Source organism: Musa acuminata, chromosome BXJ3-10, assembly GCF_036884655.1.
Source record: "Musa acuminata AAA Group cultivar baxijiao chromosome BXJ3-10, Cavendish_Baxijiao_AAA, whole genome shotgun sequence".
NCBI classification, from domain to species: domain Eukaryota; kingdom Viridiplantae; phylum Streptophyta; class Magnoliopsida; order Zingiberales; family Musaceae; genus Musa; species Musa acuminata.
In genome coordinates this window covers 28,545,988-28,569,236 of record NC_088358.1, presented here as the reverse complement: position 1 = coordinate 28,569,236, position 23,249 = coordinate 28,545,988, and the positions used below count along the sequence as shown (strand labels likewise).

Genomic DNA, 23,249 nt, shown 5'->3' with positions numbered 1-23,249 from the left:
CCTTGGCACACAAACCATGCTTGTCATTTGTCACAGGTACTCTTGCCAGTTCCAGTCTGCTGGAGACAGCTAACCCTGATACAATTTATCTGGTGTCAATCTGTGCCATTGTTCTTGATTAGTTAATTAACTCATTTATATATCTCATAATTCATGTTCTTGTGTGTTCATTTTCACTTTAAATGATTTCATTATGGGATGAGGTGGGAGTACAGAATAGACATTGAAAGCTTGGTAATAACACAAGCATCAAACAGGTAGCAGCTCCACGTGAGGGTGTCAATCAAGTAATTGGTATTCGATGCCAGATTTTGACAATAGAATCAGAAATTTAGAGAATGGAAATTACAATTGCAATTTCTTGGGCAGATTGTCCAAACAATCACTTGATTAAAACATATGCATAGAAAAAATTGACTCACAAAGACTGAGTCATGAAAATAGTCTTTCTAAGTATAGAATTAAAATTATGTGCATCGATTAAATACGTCTTTTTCTACACCTTCCGAGTCATTGAAAAAAAAAAATAAACATATAACTGATAGCACAAATATTAGATAGAAAATTAAAAAAAATCTTGAAAAAAGTAACTATAAGAAGAGATCATCCCATCCAATGGCTTTGAACTAAGATATTTATGTAAGTAGATAAATTATGATAATAATTTTACTCCTTAACTATAAAAATATCATTAAAAATAATTAAATACTATTTCAAGTGATCAAATAAGCATTATTAACACAAGGAGAGGACCATCAAAACATGATAACATTCTAGTCATCTCGATTCGAATATTTAATTTCTTGATTAAATAAATTAATATCGATATAAAAAATTAGAATGAGATCCTTTACATAAATAGAATATATATTTTTTATTTTGAATATAAGCAAATAAATTATCATCTTATAAAAAATAACACGTGGATTACGAACACCATTTTCCTTACAACCACCATATCCCACGCTCTCCGATACCCCCTACTACACCTATTTATATTATATGTCCATGTATTCCTCCTCTCCCGTCTCTTCTCGTCTCTTCTCCCCTTCCCTCTTTTATCTTCTCTTTTCTTTTCTTGCTTATATATATATATATATATATATATATATATATATATATATGAGATGTAGAGATCATATTGAATCGTTCCGCTTCGGCCCCCTTCCATTTGTCCCATGAGAGGCGGTAGGAATGGGAAGAAGAAAAAAAGGCAAACTTAAAGTAAAGAAGAAGACCTCAATTAATTTGTTTACTTATTGATCCAAAACCGCAAGGAAAGGAAGAGAAAGAGATTGAGGTTGGGGGGGGGCGGGGGGAGAGAGATAGCTGAAGAGGCTTTTGTTCTTCATCTAGTTGTAGTTGTATCGTCGATGATGATCCTTTGATGCCGTCTCCCAAATCATAGAAACGCCTCCGACCTCTTCTCGTCTGCGCATCCGACGCGCGCGCGCCTCAGATCGGTGAGCCTCCTCGCTCATCGGCGGATGCGGATGTTTCTTCTGATTTCATCTCGGGTTTTGTTTTCGCCCGATCGCGGAGCGTGAATCCGATCGGTTTCGTCCGGTTCTTGTTTTCTTGGTTTTGATCCATTTGGTATCTTGCGTTGCGCTGTCGGATTCTCTTTTTGGCTTGTCCGATTTAGTTGAGCATCGCCGACGAGCTCTTCGGATGGCTTTATTCCTCAGATCTACCTCGTGGCTTACGTCTGGTATCTCCTCCTCTCGCCTGTGCTATCTTATCTGTTGGGAGACCATAGAAAAAGTCTTTGAGTTGCTGCTTGAAGTCGATCGGATCTAATTCGCATCACTCTCAATCTGATCGGCAGAAAATTATCTTGTATTGTTTTGTGCATATTTGTCTTTAATTGATGGAATTATACTTCATCTGGTGATGATTACGGAACGGGAACTTAGAGATGTTGCATTTGCAGAAAAGAGAATGCAGTCGGATCTTGGGAAGCTGTTCATTGGTGGGATTTCCTGGGACACCAATGAGGACCGCTTGCGGGAGTACTTCGGAAACTTTGGTGAGGTGGTGGAAGCCGTGATCATGAAGGACCGGACCACTGGCCGTGCTCGTGGTTTCGGGTTCGTTGTGTTCGCCGACCCAGCAGTCGCAGAGCAAGTTGTCATGGAAAAGCATTTGATCGATGGAAGAATGGTAACCATCTAGCCTTTTGTTTTCTGCCTTCTCTCCTTTTCTCCATCAGCCTCGTCTGTCTATATGCTTCGTGCATTGCAAATTATGAATGCTAATTTTAGAATTCTGGATTCTGGATTCTGCTTCTTGGGATTCGGACTCAGAATCCCTGAGAACTAGCAACTTATTTATGAATTTATACTAACTTGATCGAGTTCTCAGGTTGAGGCAAAAAAAGCTGTTCCCAGGGATGACCAACAGATCCTTAATAGAATCAACAACAGCATCCATGGCTCTCCCAGTCCTGGTCACACCAAGAAGATATTTGTGGGAGGCCTCCCATCTACCATCACAGAGAGCGACTTCAAGAAGTACTTTGATCAGTTTGGCACAATCACTGATGTTGTTGTCATGTATGATCACAACACCCAGAGGCCCAGGGGGTTTGGGTTCATCACCTATGATTCAGAGGATGCTGTAGACAGGGTGCTATTCAAAAGCTTTCATGAGCTGAATGGTAAGATGGTTGAGGTGAAGAGGGCTGTTCCCAAGGAACTCTCCCCAGGGCCCAACATGCGCTCCCCGAGTGCGGGATATAACTATGGTCTGAACAGGGCAAACAACTTTCCCAATGGGTATACTCAGGGATACAATCCAAGCTCGATTAGTGGCTACGGAATGAGGATGGATAGTAGATTAGGACCTTCCTCTAGTGCCAGCAATGGTTTACCTTCATTTGGTCCTAGTTATGGAATGGGGATGAATTTTGAACCTAGTTTGATCCCAAGTTTTGGAGGAAATTCAAGTTTTAGCAACAATATCGGTTATGGACGTGGTTTGAGCCCATATTTCAGTGGGAACTCCACTAGGTACACTAGTCCCATCGGTTATGGTGGGGGTAGTGCAAATGCTAGTTCGGTTTTCAACTCAATGTCTCGTAATGCATGGGGTAGTGGAGGTCTAGACTATGCTACAAATTCTACAAGTTCTAATGCCTATATAGCCTCTGGCAGTGCCAGCCTCGGTGGCTTAGTCAATAGCACTCTAAACTGGAGCAATGCTTCCCCTATCCCAGCTCAAGTTGGGGGAAGCACGGCAAACTACACTAGTGGGAATCTCAATTATGGAGATCGCTACAATAACTTCAACCTGAGTGGTGGTAATTTTGGAAGGAGCAATAGTCCTAGTGCCGTGAAAACTACTCTTGCTCCATCAAGTAGTGGATATGAAGGATCCTATTCAGACCTGTATGGTGGCAGTTCAGTTTATGGAGATCCTACATGGCGGTCATCATCTTCTGAACTTGGGGGTACTGGTTTGTTTGGTTATGGGCTTGGTAATGCACCTTCGGATGTCGTAGGCCAGAGCTCTGCAGCATATGTGGGTGATTATAACATCACCAATAGACAACCAAATAGAGGTGAGCAATTTCTTTAACACCAGCTCATTTGCTTATATATATTTTGCTGGTTTTGCCTTGAAGAGACACATGTAGCCATGAGCATGAGGATAAACATGAAACATGAATTGTCCAGTTCTAGATGTCATTGTGAGTGATCAATTTCATGCATCAATTTTCAAAGTTTTAACCTTAAGGCTTTAATCATGGAATGGAATTCCATTTATAGAGTATGTAGTTCCTCGATTCATTGCTTTGTTTGTTACAGATGCTGCTACATATTTTCTTGAGAAAAAATGTGCACTGGAATGTGCTTATATATGCACATACCAGTCTCGGACTGCTAATGATACATTATTTGCTAGATATTAAGAAAATGGTGGTACAAGTTTAACCCTTTCTTGGCATTTAAAGCAACATTCAGCATCACTATTTTTATTCTTAATAATGTTCAAATCCATGTCATTCACTGGACAATGTCTGTTTGTGTCAACTACCTTTAGTATCATACTGAAATGTAAACAGATCCATTTATTAGTTTATATCAAAGTTATATATGCTCATGAGTGACAAACTTGCTAGCCACTCCAATTGGTATAATAAGACTTACGACTTTCTTGGCAATAGCTACATCCCTAATAGATGCACTGATACAATTTAAGTTCCACAAATGTAGAAGATAATTTATACTGCTGAGTTAGGGCAGGAGGAAATGTATAGGTCACAAATGATCTATCAAGACATGAGCTTATGCTGATTGTTGATACCATAAAAAAATACTTCTCACCCACATTTGGAATTATGAATGTCTATTCTGTCGAGTCGATGTATAAAATCCACTTCATTCTTGCCTGATTAGCTTCTGTGCAATGTTGATGCTTGGCTCCATATGAGTGGAGCCATATGTCAGAGTTTCTTGATTAGTTCAAGTACTTTTACCGCCTGAAATGATTGTCATCCAAAAAAAAATTTAATAAACACAAAGTGTATATTTATAACCCTGCCGACCACACTCTGAACAAGCAACAAAAAACCATTTGCATTCATTCACAAGATGTCCTCTAGCCCATATAGTTTGACATGATCCTGTAGTTGTTCCATGTTTTGGGTAGGTGGAGTGCCATTGAAACTTTGAGTACCTTGGTGTTGGAATTTTCTTGATGGTCCTTGAAATCCTGAAATGTTCTCGGAATTCTCGGAACTCTGTTTGTCTTAGGACTTCACCCAGCTGAATCTCTCATGCTGTTTTCATTCCCTCAACTTAGAGCCCCTTGTCTGCACTCTTTGGAAAAAGGGCTCTTGCTCACATTATCAATTGAATGCTATTAGTTTTGTAGAAACTTCCAAATTCTTCTTATGGTAGAAAAAATGCAATGTGTAGATAGATTTTTGTTTTAAGCTGTTCTTCTTCTGCAATCAAAAGGGAAGCATCTTCATGAAAAGATGGCTTTCTTGAACAATGAACATATCTCAGGTATATGTTCCAGAATCTTTGTCACGTCATCTTTTCTAGCTGCTTCATCAAAGAGTGTAGGAAAGTCATTTTAACTTATTTACACCGCCCGACGTAGTAAGTTCTGTTACATTACCTAAGCCAGTCGTCATTGTTGCATTTCTGATGCCAGCCCAACCATGAGTTGTATTACTTGGAGCATCATCCTTGATCGATGACACTTCCTAAATCAAGTGCTTTAGTTTACTAGACAAATGGTAGAGCTACTAGAACAAATTTATGACCGAATATCATCTACTTATCCTCATAAATATCAAGCTGCCAAAATGAAGCATGGGTCTCTGGATTTTGAAATGGCCCCTAATCTGACCCGAAACTAATCAGTCTTAGTGAAACTTTTTACTAAATCAACAACCAGTCCTTTGGACATGGACTGCTTAATAGTGAAAAATCAACCTAACTATGCACCGACAAATGGTTCAAGAAATTTGCAATTGGCATGTAACTTCTTATTCAGATCAAAATGACTCAAAATGACTACTAACACGTGAAATGGATTTGTAAACCTCAAGTTTCACCTCTGGAAATGTGATAGCACATAAATTCCAAACATAATGAAAGTTTTATAATATTGGAAATTCTAATTTAGTTAAAATTACAAGTGTAAATTGCATATTTGGCATTTGATGGTAGATCTTTTGCATCAAAACCTCATTGATTGATTATTCTTTTATGAATTTATAGTGTTTCAGGATCTGTCTACTTCAATCCTCAAGTGTAACATCCATCTTTCTTAATCTGAAAAGAAAATGTATGCTACATCCCTGGCTTCATAAAAGAGAGAAGAGAGGCAGAAGACATGAAAAGAACTGATATACACTATGAAATTGGAAACAATAAGTGAACATGGTGAAAATGAAAAGGGTCAGCTTGTCAACAATGGGTTGGAGACAGGGCCAGTTTTTGGTGTTGATTTTTATTGGACTTGGGTATCACAACAAAGGAGCTTGTATACCACTACAGGCTGTGAAATAGAGGTTGACAATACTGCTTCAGATTTTGTTTACCTCCTCAGGCTGCTTACGTCTTTGATTGGTTCGAGTGATGAATATGGCTTAGAAATACAAGCTTCAGGGACACATACTGGCATAGGATGTCAGCAATAATATGCCTTTAGTATCGCTCTAGGTTATTTCTGAGAAATAATGTTGGTATCAGCTTTCTACCATGGAATTCCAGCAATAATGCTGCACATGTTAATTGAGCATCAGATTATAACTCTTCTTACCCACTAGGAGGGATAAAATTGTTTTATTTCTGCTTCTTGTTATGTGGTAATCAACTTCAGGACATCATTTTGCATAAAACCAGCAAAAGATAAGAATTGGCCACTATATATACTATATAGCTTGGATGAAAATTTTTCATAATAATCATCGACTAACCGTCCTATGGTTTTAAGAGGCTATGTTGCCATTCAATAGATATGGACAAGTCTTCAGCAAATTTATAAATCTTCAAGGGGCTTATATAGATGAAACCTAAAACAAATGACAAATATGTATCCAAAATAAAGGCAGTTGTCTCTAACTGAAGTGATATGTTCAAACTGGACTCTATCATGCTTCCGTATGTTGTCTGTGATGCTTTATAGAGCTTGTGTTGCCTCTTCCTCATATATTCTCTCCTAATATTGTGCAATATACATTGGCAGAGAGCTGAAGTCGTAATCCATTTTTTTTTTTTCAGTAAAACATGTTATTATGGATTCAGAATTTTCTTCTTGAATTTTGAACAATAAGAACATTTTCCTTTGTAAATCTATATCCTGATATTGAATTTTTTGTTGCAGATTTGCTACATAACTTGGTGCTTTGAGATCAGAGAGTATTGTAGGTGAACAATCTTGTGAGCCAGATGCATGACTGTTAGTTTTACATATCTCGTAAAATATGTGGTGGTTAGTTAATTTTATAGACTAACCAGGGTGGTTTTTGGAAAAAGAAAAGAAACAAAAGATTTCAGATTCAGAAGATTCGAATAATGGTTCTTGTGTGAAGGTTTGGAATTTGAGTTTAGTTCCACATGTCATGTAGGTTTTGTTTCTTTGGGTTTGATTGAGATGTAATCTTATCACGGGATAGTGATAATTATTCAGATTTATGCGACTGATGTGCCAAATAGACCTAGTGATGTCTTTAAGAAAAGAAAGATAGCAAGCTGTTGTAATATCTGGCAAACGTGTTGGTTCTTGTCGGGTGCTCTATCAATCTTTTCTTTTCTTTTTTCTTTTTTTTCTCTCTCTCTCTCTTTTCAGTTATATTTGTCACCAGAGATTTGGTTGTCTTTGTTTAGTTTGGAACTTACAGGGGATGCTTGCTGGTCCCATGACAACTCCATTATATGTATGGTGATTCATTTCTTCGGTATGGTGCATCATATTAAGTCATAAACATGTGCGGTCAATTTGCTTTTGCTTATGTTTTGTTTTTGGTGAACCACTTGGTAGCAACATGGCTTTTTTGCTGTAGTGTATGGGCACTGTCTTGTGGGTCTCCATGAGATTATATTTTATATATTCGATGCTTTTTTTTTATGCTCTTGCTCCTAAAGATTGACATATCAATATTTCAATTTTCTTTTTGGCTGTCAAAGTGTATTCTTTCTACACTAGATTGTACAATGAAAAAGGGTTCACCATGTTAATGTGGTGCCTCGGCATCCAAACCATGCTTGTCATTTGTCACAGGTATTGTTCCTGCACTAATAAAGTCAGTGCTGTACCCTTTTGGAATAACAACACTTGAGCATTGGAGATTCAACACTGCAACCATCATCCCAGAGAAATTAAGAAAGGCATTCATCGGCTGTTCCAGGCTGCTGCTGCTGCTGGCACCTCACCCTGATATAATAGATCTGGTATTAATCTATGCCAACTTTTCTGTTTATTTATTTATTTATATTTTTTTCATTATATTTATAATGTTCTGTGCTCATCCGCATTGTTTTTATACCCTAATCCCATAAGCCTATTATTGTTTATGTAAATCCATTGTTTGGACTCGTTAAAAATACTAATCTCAAACTATTTTTGCACGGTGGCAAATTAGGGCCCCAATTTGTAAATCTTCCAGAGTTTTAAATGATTTATGTTTCAATATGTCGAATCAGGTTGCCAGATTTTTAACCTGAAATCTTAGAAACTAGTTAGAAATACATCACCTCGAATCAGGCTGCAAAATGGCGTAAGTAAATGAAGGAACAGCTAATTCCAATAACACGAGACTTAAATAAGATTTAATAATCTATCTTCAACCCTAATCCATTTGATGCTAAATGATTCCATTATGGCATGAGCTGGGTGTCCATAATAGACATTGAAAGCCTGGTAATAATACAAGCATCAAACAGGTAGCCGGTCTCCTCGGTATGGACCATCATCCACTCGAAGGTGTAATAATACAAAGGTCCTTGTGCTTCCACATGGCTCTATCCCCATTAAAGTAAGATATTCTCCTCATATTCGAAGGCAAGTTTTGACAATTGAATCTCCTATTTATATAAAACGACTAAGAAAATTAATTAGGCTTTGCATATTGAGTTTCGATTGTCTGAAAATATCTAAATCATTTTGTAATTATCAAATCGGACTATATATCATGGGAATAAAAACCAGGCTGTTTTTGTTACACGGAGACCGTTACGTTACAATGGACAAACCGGTTTAGTCTTTCGATACCATTAGACGGTGCGCAGTTCAAAGTTTAAATTCTCAGGCGAATAAAATATGTCCTGATTAAGACACAGCCCTCGCTGCAACGGCTCTTTCTTTGCTAGTGGCGTTCCACTTGGCACTCCTTCAGTGGTCGCTTCTCCTTCCATATATGTGTTCTGACGGACCATCAGATCTTTCCCACCCTTCAAATTATTTGAATCGCGTTGAGGCGCTCCCCCTCCCTCGTCTTCCTAATCCTCATATTTCGTCATCGTCATTCCCATTGTTACCATTGTCCACCAAAGAAGGCAGAAGGCGGAGCAGATCGAGCAATGGAAGCCTTGCGCATCCAGCCCCCGAAGCCTTCCGCCCGATCGATGCTCTCTCCCCTTTTCCCTCGATCTCCCTCCTCCGCCGCCCGCAAGAAGGCTCCTCCTCTGGTTTCAAGATCCGGGAGGGAGAACGCGAATCCCAACGTCTACAATGACGCTCCGCCCTCGCCTTCTCCTCTTCTTGCTGGCAAGGTGTCGCCTCGCCGGGCCGATGGTGTTCTCCGGAAGGAGCGTCCAAGACTGGTCGATGCGTTGCCCGGAGATGATGTTTCCCCCGATCCGTCTGATCCGTCGGTCAAGGTTTCCGCTTTCTTTAATTCCTACCCATTAGATTGTGATCATTTTAATTTCCCTATTGAAGAAGATCCTTCTTTCAAAACCCTAGCTGCAATGTATGTGGTTCCAAGAAATTGTAGATGTTGATTTCCAATTCAGTATGTCATTCCATGTTGTTTTTGGTTGTCAATTTGCCAAAGTGATTAGATGTGGAAAACTAGTGAGAATTATATGGTAAGACTCGAACGTAAACTTCCTGTTTCGGCTTTCTCCAGGTGGTGGTCAGAGTAAGACCAGGGAACGAACAGAAGCGAGCAAATGAAGGCGCCGTTCGCAAGATCTCGTCTGATTCTTTAGTAGTTGGAGGTCGTTCTTTCACTTTCCATTCGGTTCTTGGTCCAGAGTCCACCCAGGTATGAAGCTACTGTCTCACCCCAATGACTGTGGCTGTAATTGGAGAGCTTTCCCTTTCTATGCCCATCCATTTTCTCCTCAGGAAGATGTCTTCAAGACAGTCGGCATACCTTCGGTGAACTATTCTTTGGCAGGCTTCAACACTTCGATACTATCGTATGGACAGGTGCTTGATGCGTAGGAAGTTACTGCTCATGTTGTTCATGATAAAGACTTGTCTGAATCGATTGAATTCCATGTATGATCTACAGACCGGGACTGGGAAAACCTACACGATGTGGGGTCCTGCCGGTGCCATGGTCGATGGCAGTTCTGTTAACGGTGAGCAGGGCGTCGCTCCTCGGCTCTTCAGGATGCTGTTCTCCGAGATTCACAGAGTAGGTTCTGTTATTTTCTGCTTGAGTCAGCTATTGAAATGTAATTAACTCTTCCCTTGCACGTTACATTCTTGATTATAAAGATACGAGATCATGAGCCATGATGGTTTAGTTGGCCTCAGCAATTTCTTCTGCAAAACTTCGGATTTCTTTCAGAAACTTTTACATGCTGCATGAATACAACAGTTTGTTCTATTTTTCGCTTGCGTATCATTTACTCTTTTCAATCACTCAGAAGCAAGAGAGCTCAGAAGAAAAACAAATAAACTTTCAATGTCGATGTTCGTTCCTTGAGGTGAGCTACTATCATCCAAGCAAGTTCATTTATAATCTTCCGGCATATGCTCTTAATTTATTTTGTTGCATTGCTTTCGCAGATATATAATGGTCAGATAAATGACTTGCTTGATCCGACTCAAAGGAATCTTCAGGTACACCGCTGGCATACGCTTGTAAATATTTGGTATCCTGTATTTTGTAGTGTTATGTTAGATATGTTACGCAGCAAATATGAGTCGGTTCTTTTCTCTCTCAGATAAGAGGTGATGCTAGGAATGGTTCCCATGTGGAGAACCTGACTGACGAGTATGTCACCACGGTTGAGGATGTTACCCAACTTTTGGTCAAGGTAACAATACCCTATATCTTTTGTATGATTTGCTTTGCATTTGTCACATGATTGGCACTTGTAGCTGTGTATGCCAGAAAAATAATTGTTACTTGAGGACAGATATAGCTAGAAAAATAAGTGCAGCCTCTTCAGTATTTAGGGAGACCAAAAAGGAAACCATTTTTCGATGTGCAAAATTTTCTCAACCTGTCTACTAAGTCTGACTCGAGTTTGATGTTGATTATGATGCCTTCCGTCGTATGTTTCTTGAATCTTGAGCCATTACTTTGATGCGTTCATCGTTGCTCTCGCTCTTTTGTGTTGCTCCTTGACGATAGAAAGTGTTTTCTTCTCCAAGCAAGCGTCTTGACACTTCCATTTAAGTATATCCGATAGTCACGGATACATGTATGTTCATGCATTGACACACGTTATAGTCTTCTAATTTTGTAACTTTCATTTGTTCATCACCCATATCAATGAATTGGCATGATTTTGACTGGAATTCCAAAAGGAACTTACGTTAAAATCAAGATTTTTTTTCTTTATAATTCTCTCGATTATTTTAAAATTTTTTTTTATTAGCATGCAATCCATCACACTGACATGTGGTTTTTTGTCTCTCCAAATTTGAAACTTGATATTTAGTTTTTATTTATGGATTGAGCTTTACAATCATACAATGTCGACGTGACACAAAAACTAAAACCTTTATCATGCCGGTAGACGTGTAACCTGAATATATTATTCTATATTTGAAATTAAGTAGCATTTTTTTGTAACAATCAGCTGGAGTTTTTTTTGTTCAAATACCCATTGTACTTTGTGTAATTTCGTCACACGTTCAATAAATAAATTTGTACTGCATTTTTTTTAATTAATTTATATTGGGTTTCAGCATTTTGCATAATTATGGTGCAGGGGCTTGCAAACAGAAAAGTAGGTGCAACGAGTATAAACTCCAAGAGTTCACGTTCTCATATCATCTTCACTTGCATAGTGGAATCCTGGTGCAAGGTATATTTTGTGATCTTTCTGAAATTCTAAACACATTTTTGGTCTCTTGGTTTTCTTTGTTGTTCTACATTCGTGATTTTTTTATGAGATATGAAAGTAAATGATTTATTTTTATCTTTTCACAAGAAGAACTATATGGATTTCCCCATCCTCAATGTCATTGTTAACATCATTCCCGTTTGGCCTTTATTTATTTGCAGCTGTCAGCATCAAAGTGTTTTAGCAGTTCAAAGACTAGCAAAATAATCCTTGCTGATCTTGCTGGAGCAGATGATGGCATACTTGATGCTGCTGGCAAACAATGTGTTAGAGAACGGAGGCATATTAAGAAGTCTCTTTCAAAACTTGGGTGAGAAATTGCACCTCACATTATCTATTATGGTTACAGTTAGCGAAACAACAAGAAGATATCAGCTCTTCTATCAACATGCTTTATGCTGTAGCATCTTATTGTACTTTATGAATGTGCCATATGCTACCTCATACATTAGTCTATCAAACCGTGTCCATTGCATGTTTACTCCTAGTTTACTCATAAGATGTAGTCTTGTTTAGATGGACTTCTCTAACATTTTTATCTAAATAAATACAGAAAGTTGGTAAACATCCTTGGAGACGCCGAACATCCTCCAGAAGACCACAAAGTCACATACATGGGTTCCTGTTTGACTCATCTATTGCAGGAGACACTCGGTGGTAATGCGAAGGTTGCAGTTATATGTGCAATTTCTCCAGATAGCGGGTACTTCATGAGACAATCTACAGAAACACCATATTGTACCCTTAAAAAAAACCTATATCATTGTGCAGATGAATCTAAATATTGTATTGAATACAGTTCTCGAGGTGGAACACTGAGTACACTCAGATTTGGAGACCGAGCAAAGCAGATACAAAACAAGGCAGTGGTAAATGAAATAACTGAAGACGACGTTAATGATTTGAGTGATCAAATACGACAGTTGAAGGTCAATTCTTTACATGACTATAACCTTTTGAGGTACATTAGTTAGCTGCAGTATCATTATACTTTGTTCCCTGACTGCAGGAGGAGCTTATGAGCGCAAGGCTGGATGAAGGCAAATCTGTTGCGACAGCAGATGGACATTTTAAAGGGCGAAATGGCCGTCAAAGCTTAAATCTTCTAAGAATGAGCCTCAATCGCTCTTTAATTTTACCACATATTGATCCGGAATCAGATGAAGAAATGGACGTTGATGAAGAAGATGTCAGCAAACTCTGCATTCAATTGGGTAACATGAATTATTCTGCAGAAAACGAGTCAAAAGATAAGTTAGAAAGCAAGGATGCAATGATAATTGCTGATACTGAAGGTCCAAATGCAGACCAAGACAGTCGAACAGACTTAGCTACGGTTGATTCTTGTAGCCACGAAGTTAATTTTAACTCTTCCAAGGAGATTAGGCTTGTGGAAATGCATTCAGAAGTATCTGAAAGAGAAACAGCTAACAACCACAGCGCTACACCACAAGAGGGCGATTCCAAGATCACAAGTACCATTACATGCAAAGATTCTCTAGGAAAATCTGGCCTGTCCATTCCCTGCCAACAAAGGCCGATGCTTCAAGATCCTATTTTATGTTCATCTCCTAAACTCGCAAAGATTTTGGAGAAAACTAGTGTCTCATCCGAGAATCCTAGGCCTAATTTACATTTAGAATCAGTTCGAAGATCTGACATTATCCGCTCCTCCTTGCAGTCAAGTAAGGCCAGCCCAACTGACTCCTTGGCTGTCAGCCTACACAGAGGCTTGCAGATTATAAATTATCATGAGAGGAACTCAGCCGCAAGAAGCTCTTTTGTAGGTCTCTCTTTTGAACACTTGACGAACATATCAAGCCATTCCAAGGATAAGGTTGATGTCGGTATGCAAACTGTACTCGATGAGGGAACTGCTTCTCCTTTACTCTGTTCAGCTTGCAAGAATGTGGTAGATTTTATCGGATACAAGGAGGCAAGTGAGACACCAGATATGCAGATTGTGCTAGTCAATGAGGCAAGCATTATTATTTTCATGTTGCAGAAAACTGCCATACTTTTGTTTGAACTTTTTAACTTTTATTTCTGCTTGTGATTAAACATTTGTTCTTGTTAACTAGGATGTAAATGCGCCTTTAGCCAATATCACAAAGAGAGAGAAGGAACTCGAAGCTCTATGTGCAGAGCAGGCAGCAACGATCAAGCATCTGAGTTGCTTGGTATGTCATGTGCGGATACAAGCTTCCGAATACAAGGAATTTTATTTTCGGCAGTAAACTTCTGTTGAATGACTGGTAGATGAAATTGCAGGTTGACAAACAAAAGCAGGAAGAGGTCCAAGCTAAACAGAATGTGCTAGCTGACAACTGCATGGTTCGTCTTCAGTTAGTACTTTCTTGTTATTTTAGATCCCTTAACAAATGATCTTAAGGCTAATTAATCTTGCAGATCACTGAAAACCATCTCGAGGGGTCGATGGTGAAGTGCTCGTCGAAAGAAATTGTGGATCACCTGCATCGTGATGATGAGAGGGAAGCATTGCTCATGGAAATTCAAAGCTTAAAAAACCAGCTAAAGTCTGTGAAGGATGTTTCAGAAAATAATTGTCTTCTTGAGCAGATAAGAAATGGTGGAACCTCTTGTTCAGGCATAGGGGTGGAGGAGTTTGAGATGGAAAAGCGGAAGTGGATGGAGTCTGAGAGCAGATGGATCTCTCTCACCGAGGAGTTGAGACTTGACCTCGACAAAAACCGCAGGTTTGCAGAGAAGAAAGAGATTGAACTTAACATGGAAAAGAAATGCACTACGGAGCTGAACGATGCCCTGCAGCGAGCGATCCTTGGGCATGCTAGAATTGTCGAACACTACGTAGAACTGCAGGAGAAGTATGACGAGTTGCTACTGAAGCACCGGAAAATCATGGAAGGAATTGCAGAAGTGAAGAAGGCAGCTTCAAAGGCAGGAGGCAAGGGTTCTGGTTCTGCTTTTGCTGCAGCTCTTGCAGCAGAGCTGTCAACCCTGAGAATTGACAGGGAGAAAGAGAGGGCCTATCTCAAGGAGCAGAACAGGAGACTAACAATTCAACTCCGTGATACAGCAGAAGCTGTACATGCTGCTGGAGAGCTTCTTGTTCGACTGCGAGAAGCAGAAGAAGCAGCTGCTCTAGCAGAGGTGAGCTCTCTGAATCCTATACTGTGAACGGCATCTCAATTTCTACTAGTATGACCACAGTGAACTTACCAAGCAAGAAGTTTCCTTGGTTTTTGGATATAATTCACTCATTAATGCTTCTTTGGAAATGCTTTGCTGAGAATTGAAACAAATGTCTAATCTTGTTGACACAGGACAAGCATGGGAAAGCCCAGCACGAGGTGGAGAAGATGAGGAAGCAGATGGAGAAGCTGAAGAGAAAGCATGCGATGGAGCTGGTCACCATGAAACACTTCCTTGCCGACAGTCGGTTGCCTGAATCGGCACTGAAGCCGCTCTACCATCACGAGTCCGAGATAGTGGAAGAGGGCAAAGCTACTGCGACTGATGATGATCAATCATGGAGGGCTGCATTCCGGCCTTCGTACCAATAGATCAACGGAAATGGAGGAGTTTAGACTAATCCAAGATGTCTTGGACGGGGGGGACGGGGGGGGGGGATGATACGATAGGACTCGAGGGGATGAGTTGCTTTTACTTGTTGCCCTTGTAATATTTCTTCAGGAGCGAGGCCACTTCCCTTTGGCGACATCAACGCATTGTTACCCTCTCGATTTGGTGTGTCCTATTGTAGCCTTCGTTTGATTGATTTGGATATTTGATTCGTGGTTGGTTCAAAACTAGATCAGAATTAGAATGAATGATCCTTTTTCTTGGTCAATGTACTCCTGCAATCAGAATCGTGGTTCTTGAATTCCTTGTTGTATTTTTTATCTTCTTGATTACAAAATCAAATAAATAACATATATTGAAATCATGCGATTATTGTCGGGAATGAGATTTCAAAAAATAAATAAATGTCAGAATTTTATGAAATTGGAATTAGAATGATTTTATAACATGTTTGGTTCATATACTCCGACGATTACAATGACAGATATGTTTATATGTGTGTTGCTTGAACCTCAAAATTAAAACTAAAATTGAAGATAATGTTGAATATTTCTAAAATTTTTAAATGGTATTCTTTTTCTTCCTTAATGCCTGTGGTACCCATATTCATCTATTTTTTTCTTTTTTTCTCTCCTGTGGATCGGTCTGTGAACAAACTAGTTATAGTATTTTTACACCATGGAACATTTTTTTTATGCTGTGTTATATTGATAATATTAAAAAACACTTATATGAGATAGTATAAAAATATTTTATATTACGTAATAATATTTTCTTAATATTATTTAAAAAACTTATAATATATTTTATAAAATATATTTAAAAAAAATCTCAAAGTAGGTGGTTATGAGCTGTCCCCGTTCCTGCCACAAAAAAAAATAGAAAAGATAATTAAATGTTATATCATCATAAAATTTTTCATAGAATATCTTGCCCTTTTAAGACCATGTATAAAATTTTATATTCAACACAATTAGATCGGGACTTATCTTTTTTAACCATTTTGCATTCGCACTCATATACCTTGGGTTACCAACTTGGGTGGCAAAAAGATCGAGTCAAGAAACCTCATCCAACCTTAGTCTTTGTGTAGGTGACACCTCGAGAGTTCGGAGTTTCCACCTCAAATGCACCTCAATGCATATGAGTCTGGATTACGTTGAGTTAATTAGGATGTCAACGACTTCTTCTCTCAATATTTTTGGTGTTAAAAGGAGGGTCTGATGTCACATAAATGTTTGTCTATTGATCCTCCCAATAAATGCTTAAGCAAGGAGGCTTGCCCCCGACCCATAGTTCTTTCACTCGGGAGAATCACAATCACCATTTTTAAACATGGACGCATCTATCTTGGCATAAACACCAATGCAGTACTAGTGTATATTTAATGACCCAAGCCTCTCATTCTTAAGGATGACCTGAGTCACCTGCTCATCCTTATCGAGGTGATCTTGAATCTTACCCAATAAGTACAGATGTTAGTGGGAATGATACAAGTCGTTGCTTCACATTTTCTCTAATTAGTCCAATAGGCGACGCCACTAGCTCAACTGCAATCATATGCAATCATATGCTTAATTGCCACCGACACTAGCACTTATCGAGGTTCCTCCACCTGACATGGTATTGACTTTTCAGGAGCACCCAAGACCCATCGAACTATTGGTTAAGAGGGTACTTCGATCCCTTGTTGAATCTCGGATTTTGATGATATAATCAATTGGTGGGTTAATTGATCTAATCCATATTATTGAGTTAAGTGTGCAGGATTAACTACGATAATCAGAAAACATAAAGCAAGGATACCGGAGTCGAGCTCGATGGACGTTTAAGAGACCGAAGAATCATCGGAGATGCTGCCGGAACCGTCCGAGAAGAAATCGGGAACGTGTCGGAAGTTCGCCGAAGAAATCGTCGGAGGCTCGCGGAGATCACCAAGAAGGCTCGGCTACTCGTTAAAGTCATCACAAAGATTGGGAGCTTGCAGGGAGTCCGTCGGAAGAAGTTCGTCGGAAAGCTCGCCGGAACAAGACTCGACGTTCGCGGTTAAAAAACTTGCTTAGGATGTTTTTTTTATGTAGTTCACCTGTAATTAGGATTAGGATTAAGAGATAATCCTATATCCTGGTTAGGGGCCAACTGGGCCCAAAGTCAAATTTGGTTTGGGCGAAAAATAAGCCAAACCAATGAATCGGAAAGCCAGGCGGTGGAACCGCCTGGCTGGGCGGTGAAACCGCCCAGCACCCGAGTGCTGGGCGGTGACACCTCCTTGGCTGGGCGGTTGCACCGTCCAGCACCCGAGCGCTGGGCGGTGGCACCGCCTGGCTGGGCGGTGGAACCGCCAGCACCGGGAACCCTAAGAGAATTCAAATTTTGGAGCCCAAAATTTGAATCCTCTTGAGGCCTATAAATACCCCTCAAATCTCAGCTGAGGTTACAACTTTTGAGAAGCATTTTGATTGAGAGAAAAGTCTTAGAAAGTCTTAGCAAGTCTTGTTTTCAATTTGCTAGAGAGTTCTCCTCCTTTTTTATTGAAAATTTGTAAGAGGTTGAGCTGCTTGTAAAAGGTTGTAAGAGGGGTGTTTACCCTTCCATTTCAAGAGACTTGCTAGTGGAAGGTGGGAGCCTCATCGAAGAGGGGCCTCGCAAGTGGAGTAGGTCATTTGACCGAACCACTCTAAAAATCGGCGTAATCTCTGGTTTGCTTTTTATTATTGTCATTTACATTACTGCAAATCTTCTTACTGCTTTAGTTTGTATTACTCTTGCTGCGCAACTTTAAGAATACGCCTTCAAGTTAAATTTCTCAAGTTTCGTTCTTAACGTACGAAAGATTTTGATTAAAATCGAAGTTTTAATCCGCTGCACTAATTCACCCCCCCCTCTTAGTGCCGCTCCGATCCTAACAAGTGGTATCAGAGCAAGGTTATCTCTCATATTTGGTTTAATACCCAAGAGAGATGGCTTACTCCGGCATGCAAGAGGGCCATTCTATTGCACGACCACCTTTGTTTAATGGGTCGGATTACACATATTGGAAGACTCGCATGAGAATCTTCCTCATTTCTATGGACTTTGAGCTTTGGTCTATTGTCGAGAATGGATTTCAAAAATCTTCTCTTCCGATGAGCGAATGGAATGAATCGGAGAAGAAGATTTTTGCTTTAAATGCAAAGGCTATGAATGCCTTGTTTTGTGCACTAGACAAAAACGAATTTAATCGTGTTTCAATGTGTGATTCGGCTTTTGATATTTGGAGAACTCTTGAGGTCACTCATGAAGGCACTAGCCGAGTGAAAGAGTCCAAAATCAACATCCTTGTGCACTCTTACGAACTTTTCCGAATGAAACCAAGTGAGTCCATCGGAGACATGTACACCCGGTTTACGGATGTCATCAATGGACTCAAAGCTCTTGGTAAAGATTTTACTAACTTTGAACTAGTAACTAAAATCTTAAGATCCCTCCCTAAAAGTTGGGATCCAAAAGTTACGGCCATTCAAGAGGCCAAAGACCTTAAAGCATTCCCTCTTGAAGAACTCATTGGGTCTCTAATGACCTACGAAATGACATGTCAAGCTCATGACGAGCTCGAGAACCCCCTTCCAAAGAACAGGAAGGATATGGCACTCAAATCACAAGAAGACCACTTGAAAGGAACATCAAGTGATGAGGACAGTGACAATGACATTGCACTTTTGACTCAAAAATTTAAAAAATATTTAAGAAAGAACAGATTTAAAAATAATACAAAAAATAAATTTGAACAAAAGAAGGACCAAGTGATTTGCTATGAATGCAAAAAACCGGGACACTATAAGAACGATTGTCCTCAAGCCAAAAAGAGAACATCAAAGAAGAAGGCATTCAAGGCAACGTGGGATGATTCAAGCGCATCCGAAGAAGAGGAGTCCAACACCGAGCAAGTTGCTCATTACGCGCTAATGGCGTTAGGAGAAGAGGTATGTGATTTATTTAATGATGATTTATCTTTTGAAGAACTATCTATCGCTTTTCATGAATTATTTGATGAATGTAGAACTGTTAGCAAGAAGTTAAGTATCTTAAAGAAAGAGCATGCTTTGCTACAAGATAAGTTTGATAGTCTTCAAACTCCTTCATGCTCTAAGTGTGAGCACTTAGAAGCAATAAAAAATGAAAATTTGCTTCTTAAGGAAACCTTAAACAAGTTTAAGGTTGGTAGCAAAGGATTAGATATGATCCTTGCACACAAGGGTCACATCGCAAATAGAAATGGAATTGGATTTGTAAAAGGATTACATCAAAATCCTACCACTTTCATAAAAGGACCTACATTACATGTTTCCTCTTATATGAAATGCAACTTTTGTTGCAAATCCGGACATATTGCCTACAAATGCCCATTTAGGAAGATTAGTTCACAAAAATTAATATGGGTTCCTAAAGGAACTATAAAGAATTCAATCATAAATAACAAAGTTAGTGGGTCAATTTTTGAGGCACCCAAAATCAAATGGGTACCTAAAAATCATCCTCTTTTGTAGACAAACCCACAAGCTAGGAGCAAGAGATGGTATCTCGATAGTGGATGCTCAAGACATATGACTGGAGATCCATCTCATTTCTCTATGCTCACTAGCAAAGAAGAAGGGTACGTTACCTTCGGAGACAACAACAAGGGCAAAATCATTGGCAAGGGAACTATTGGTAACAAATTTAATTTTTCCATTGATGATGTCTTACTAGTTGATGGATTGAAACATAATCTCTTGAGTATTAGTCAACTATGCGATAAAGGTTACATCGTTAGATTTGAATCAAATATGTGCATTATTGAAAAACCAAATCATAACATGACTATGATTGCTTTAAAACAAAATAATGTCTATACCATCAATCTTGATGAACTAAGTAATGAAATGTGCTTCTCCGTCGTAAATGATGATGCTTGGCTTTGGCATAGGAGATTAGGCCATGCAAGCATGAAAACAATATCTAAGATCTCATCTCAAGAATTAGTACGAGGAATTCCAAATTTAAAGTTTATTAAGGACAAAGTATGCGATGCATGTCAACTAGGCAAACAAATAAAAACAAGCTTCAAACCAAAAAATCAAATTAGCACTACTAGACCATTACAATTGATCCATTTGGACTTATTTGGACCAATTGATACAACAAGTCTAGGTGGAAGCAAATATGCTTTTGTGATTGTGGATGACTACTCTAGATACACTTGGACCTATTTCTTAGCTCACAAAAGTGATTGCTTCAAGTGTTTCTCTAAATTTTGTAAACTCACTCAAAACGAAAAAGGCCTCATGATTTCATCAATTCGGAGTGATCACGGTGGTGAATTCCAAAACCGTGACTTTCAAAATTTTTGCAAAAGTAATGGGTACAATCACAACTTCTCAACTCCAAGAAATCCTCAACAAAATGGAGTAGTTGAAAGGAAAATTAGAAACCTACAAGAAATGGCAAGAACTATGTTGAATGAACAAAGTTTACCTAAGTACTTTTGGGCCGAAGCCGTAAATACGGCTTGCTACATCATGAATAGAGTCCTAATAAGACCATCCTTATCCAAAACTCCCTATGAATTATGGAATAACAAAAAACCAAACATCTCCTATTTTAAAGTTTTTGGTTGTAAATGCTTTATTTTAAATGAAAGGGATGCTTTAGGAAAATTTGATGCTAAATCCGATGAAGGCATCTTTCTTGGTTACTCTTCCGTTTCTAAAGCTTTTCGGGTTTTTAATAAAAGAACTTTAGTAATTGAAGAGTCTATTCATGTAGTTTTTAATGAAATTTCTGATTTAAAGAAAAATGATTTTGATGATGATCTTGGCTTTGATAATTTGAATTTAAATGAACCCTCTCCTCAAAATAGCCATTTGAATGCATCTTCTTCCGAAATTTCTTTACCAAAAGAATGGAAGTATGTAGATGCTCATCCAAAAGAGCAAATTATAGGAGATACATCAAAAGGGGTTCAAACTCGTTCTTCTTTAAAAAATTTCTGTGCTAACGCCGCTTTCCTTTCTCAAATTGAACCTAAATGCATTGACGAAGCCTTAAAAGATGATTTTTGGATCATTGCAATGCAAGAAGAATTGAACCAATTTGAGAGGAATGAGGTATGGAAGCTTGTTCCTAGACCAAGTGACCACTTAGTCATAGGTACTAAGTGGGTCTTTAGAAACAAGCAAGACGAAAATGGTATCGTGGTTAGAAACAAGGCTAGATTAGTGGCCAAAGGTTTCAACCAAGAAGAAGGTATCGATTACGAAGAAACCTTCGCTCCCGTGGCTCGATTAGAAGCCATAAGGATGCTCCTTGCCTATGCTAGTAGTAATAATTTTAAACTATTTCAAATGGATGTTAAAAGTGCTTTCTTGAATGGTTTTATTTCCGAAGAAGTATTTGTCGAACAACCTCCCGGATTTGAAAATTCTCTTCTTCCTAATCATGTATTCAAATTGACTAAAGCTCTCTATGGCTTAAAACAAGCTCCTAGAGCTTGGTATGAAAGGCTTAGTTCCTTTCTTATTTTAAATAATTTTACCAAAGGCAAGGTTGATACTACATTGTTTATTAAACATTTTGAAAATAATTTTCTTATTGTGCAAATTTATGTTGATGATATTGTGTTTGGCTCTTCGGATGAATCACTATGTGAATCATTTGCCAAATGTATGAGTCTTGAATTTGAAATGAGTTTAATGGGTGAATTAACTTTCTTTTTAGGATTACAAATCAAACAACTTAAGGATGGTATATTTATTAACCAATCTAAATACACATTAGAATTGTTAAAACGATTTAACATGGATAATTCACAAGCAATAAACACCCCTATGAGTACTGCGACTAAGTTAGATATGGATGAAAATAGTGAAAATTTCGATCAAAAAACATATAGGAGAATGATAGGTAGTCTACTCTACCTTACCGCGACTAGACCGGATATTATGTTTAGTGTAGGACTTTGTGCTAGGTTTCAATCAAATCCTAAATTATCTCATCTCAAAAGTGTTAAAAGAATATTTAGGTATCTTAAAGGAACTCCAAATTTAGGATTATGGTATCCAAAATCTGAAAAATTTGATTTAATAGCCTATGCGGATGCCGATTTTGGCGGATGCAGAATAGATAGAAAAAGTACATCCGGAACATGCCAATTTTTAGGACATGCACTTGTTTCTTGGACTTCCAAGAAACAAAATTCAGTTGCACTATCTACGGCAGAAGCCGAATACATAGCTGCAAGTGCATGTTGTGCACAAGTCATTTGGATGAAAAATACATTAGAAGACTATGGAATTCACTTTAAAAATATTCCCATAAAATGTGATAATACTAGTGCCATATGTCTTACTAAAAATCCAATTCAGCATTCTAGAACTAAGCACATCGACGTTAGGCATCATTTCATACGCGATCATGTCCTTAACAATAATGTTGTTCTAGAATTCATTGACACAAAGCATCAATTAGCAGATATATTCACAAAAGCTCTGAACGAAGATCAATTTGAATTCATTAGAAGGGAATTAGGCATGTTAAATTGTCCCTAAAATGAGCTTCACGAAAAATGACTCGTTCTTTTCCTTTCTTTTATGGATTTGATTTCTTCTTCAATTCAAAATGATCCATTAAAGTATAACTTATTATCTTGAGGGAAGCAAACAAAAAAAAAAGGAGGGTGAGGAAGAAAATTTTTTCCTCCACGGGATGCCAGCGGTGGCACCGCCAGATTTGGCGGTTGCACCGCCTGAGCGCTCGGGCGCCAGGCGGTGACACCGCTCGGTTTGGCGGTGGCACCGACCGAGCGACCCTTATTAGCCCAAGGGGTTAGGGCCGGCGGTGACACCGCCCCCAACCCGAAGAGAGAGTTCTCAAAACCCACTCTCATTTCCTCTA

The 23,249-nt window shown here is 38.8% G+C and overlaps 2 protein-coding genes across 3 annotated transcripts; both read left to right on the top strand.

Annotated features, from left to right (window-relative positions):
- Nucleotides 1-1,143: 1,143 nt before the first annotated feature.
- On the top strand, nucleotides 1,144-7,283 carry LOC135650550 (heterogeneous nuclear ribonucleoprotein 1-like). Of its 2 annotated transcripts, none has more exons than XM_065170007.1 (4): nucleotides 1,144-1,463; nucleotides 1,934-2,163; nucleotides 2,365-3,562; nucleotides 5,739-5,965. In XM_065170007.1, the coding sequence occupies exons 2-4, from the start codon at nucleotides 1,942-1,944 to the stop codon at nucleotides 5,789-5,791; spliced, it is 1,473 nt and encodes a 490-aa protein (XP_065026079.1). In that variant the 5' UTR covers nucleotides 1,144-1,463; nucleotides 1,934-1,941; the 3' UTR covers nucleotides 5,792-5,965. The 2 variants fall into 2 exon arrangements, with proteins under 2 accessions (XP_065026079.1, XP_065026080.1); XM_065170008.1 differs by lacking the exon at nucleotides 5,739-5,965 and adding an exon at nucleotides 6,847-7,283 and having other exon boundaries at nucleotides 1,324-1,463.
- A 1,643-nt stretch (nucleotides 7,284-8,926) lies between these two features.
- Nucleotides 8,927-15,639, top strand: LOC103968589 (kinesin-like protein KIN-12C). Its single transcript, XM_009381851.3, has 16 exons — nucleotides 8,927-9,341; nucleotides 9,593-9,730; nucleotides 9,814-9,897; nucleotides 9,983-10,108; nucleotides 10,344-10,403; nucleotides 10,486-10,539; nucleotides 10,644-10,736; nucleotides 11,640-11,735; nucleotides 11,936-12,084; nucleotides 12,328-12,477; nucleotides 12,574-12,703; nucleotides 12,784-13,752; nucleotides 13,856-13,954; nucleotides 14,046-14,108; nucleotides 14,184-14,906; nucleotides 15,080-15,639. Exons 1-16 carry the CDS (start codon nucleotides 9,042-9,044, stop codon nucleotides 15,317-15,319), a joined length of 3,474 nt encoding a protein of 1,157 aa, XP_009380126.2. The 5' UTR covers nucleotides 8,927-9,041; the 3' UTR covers nucleotides 15,320-15,639.
- The last annotated feature ends 7,610 nt before the right edge of the window (nucleotides 15,640-23,249 follow it).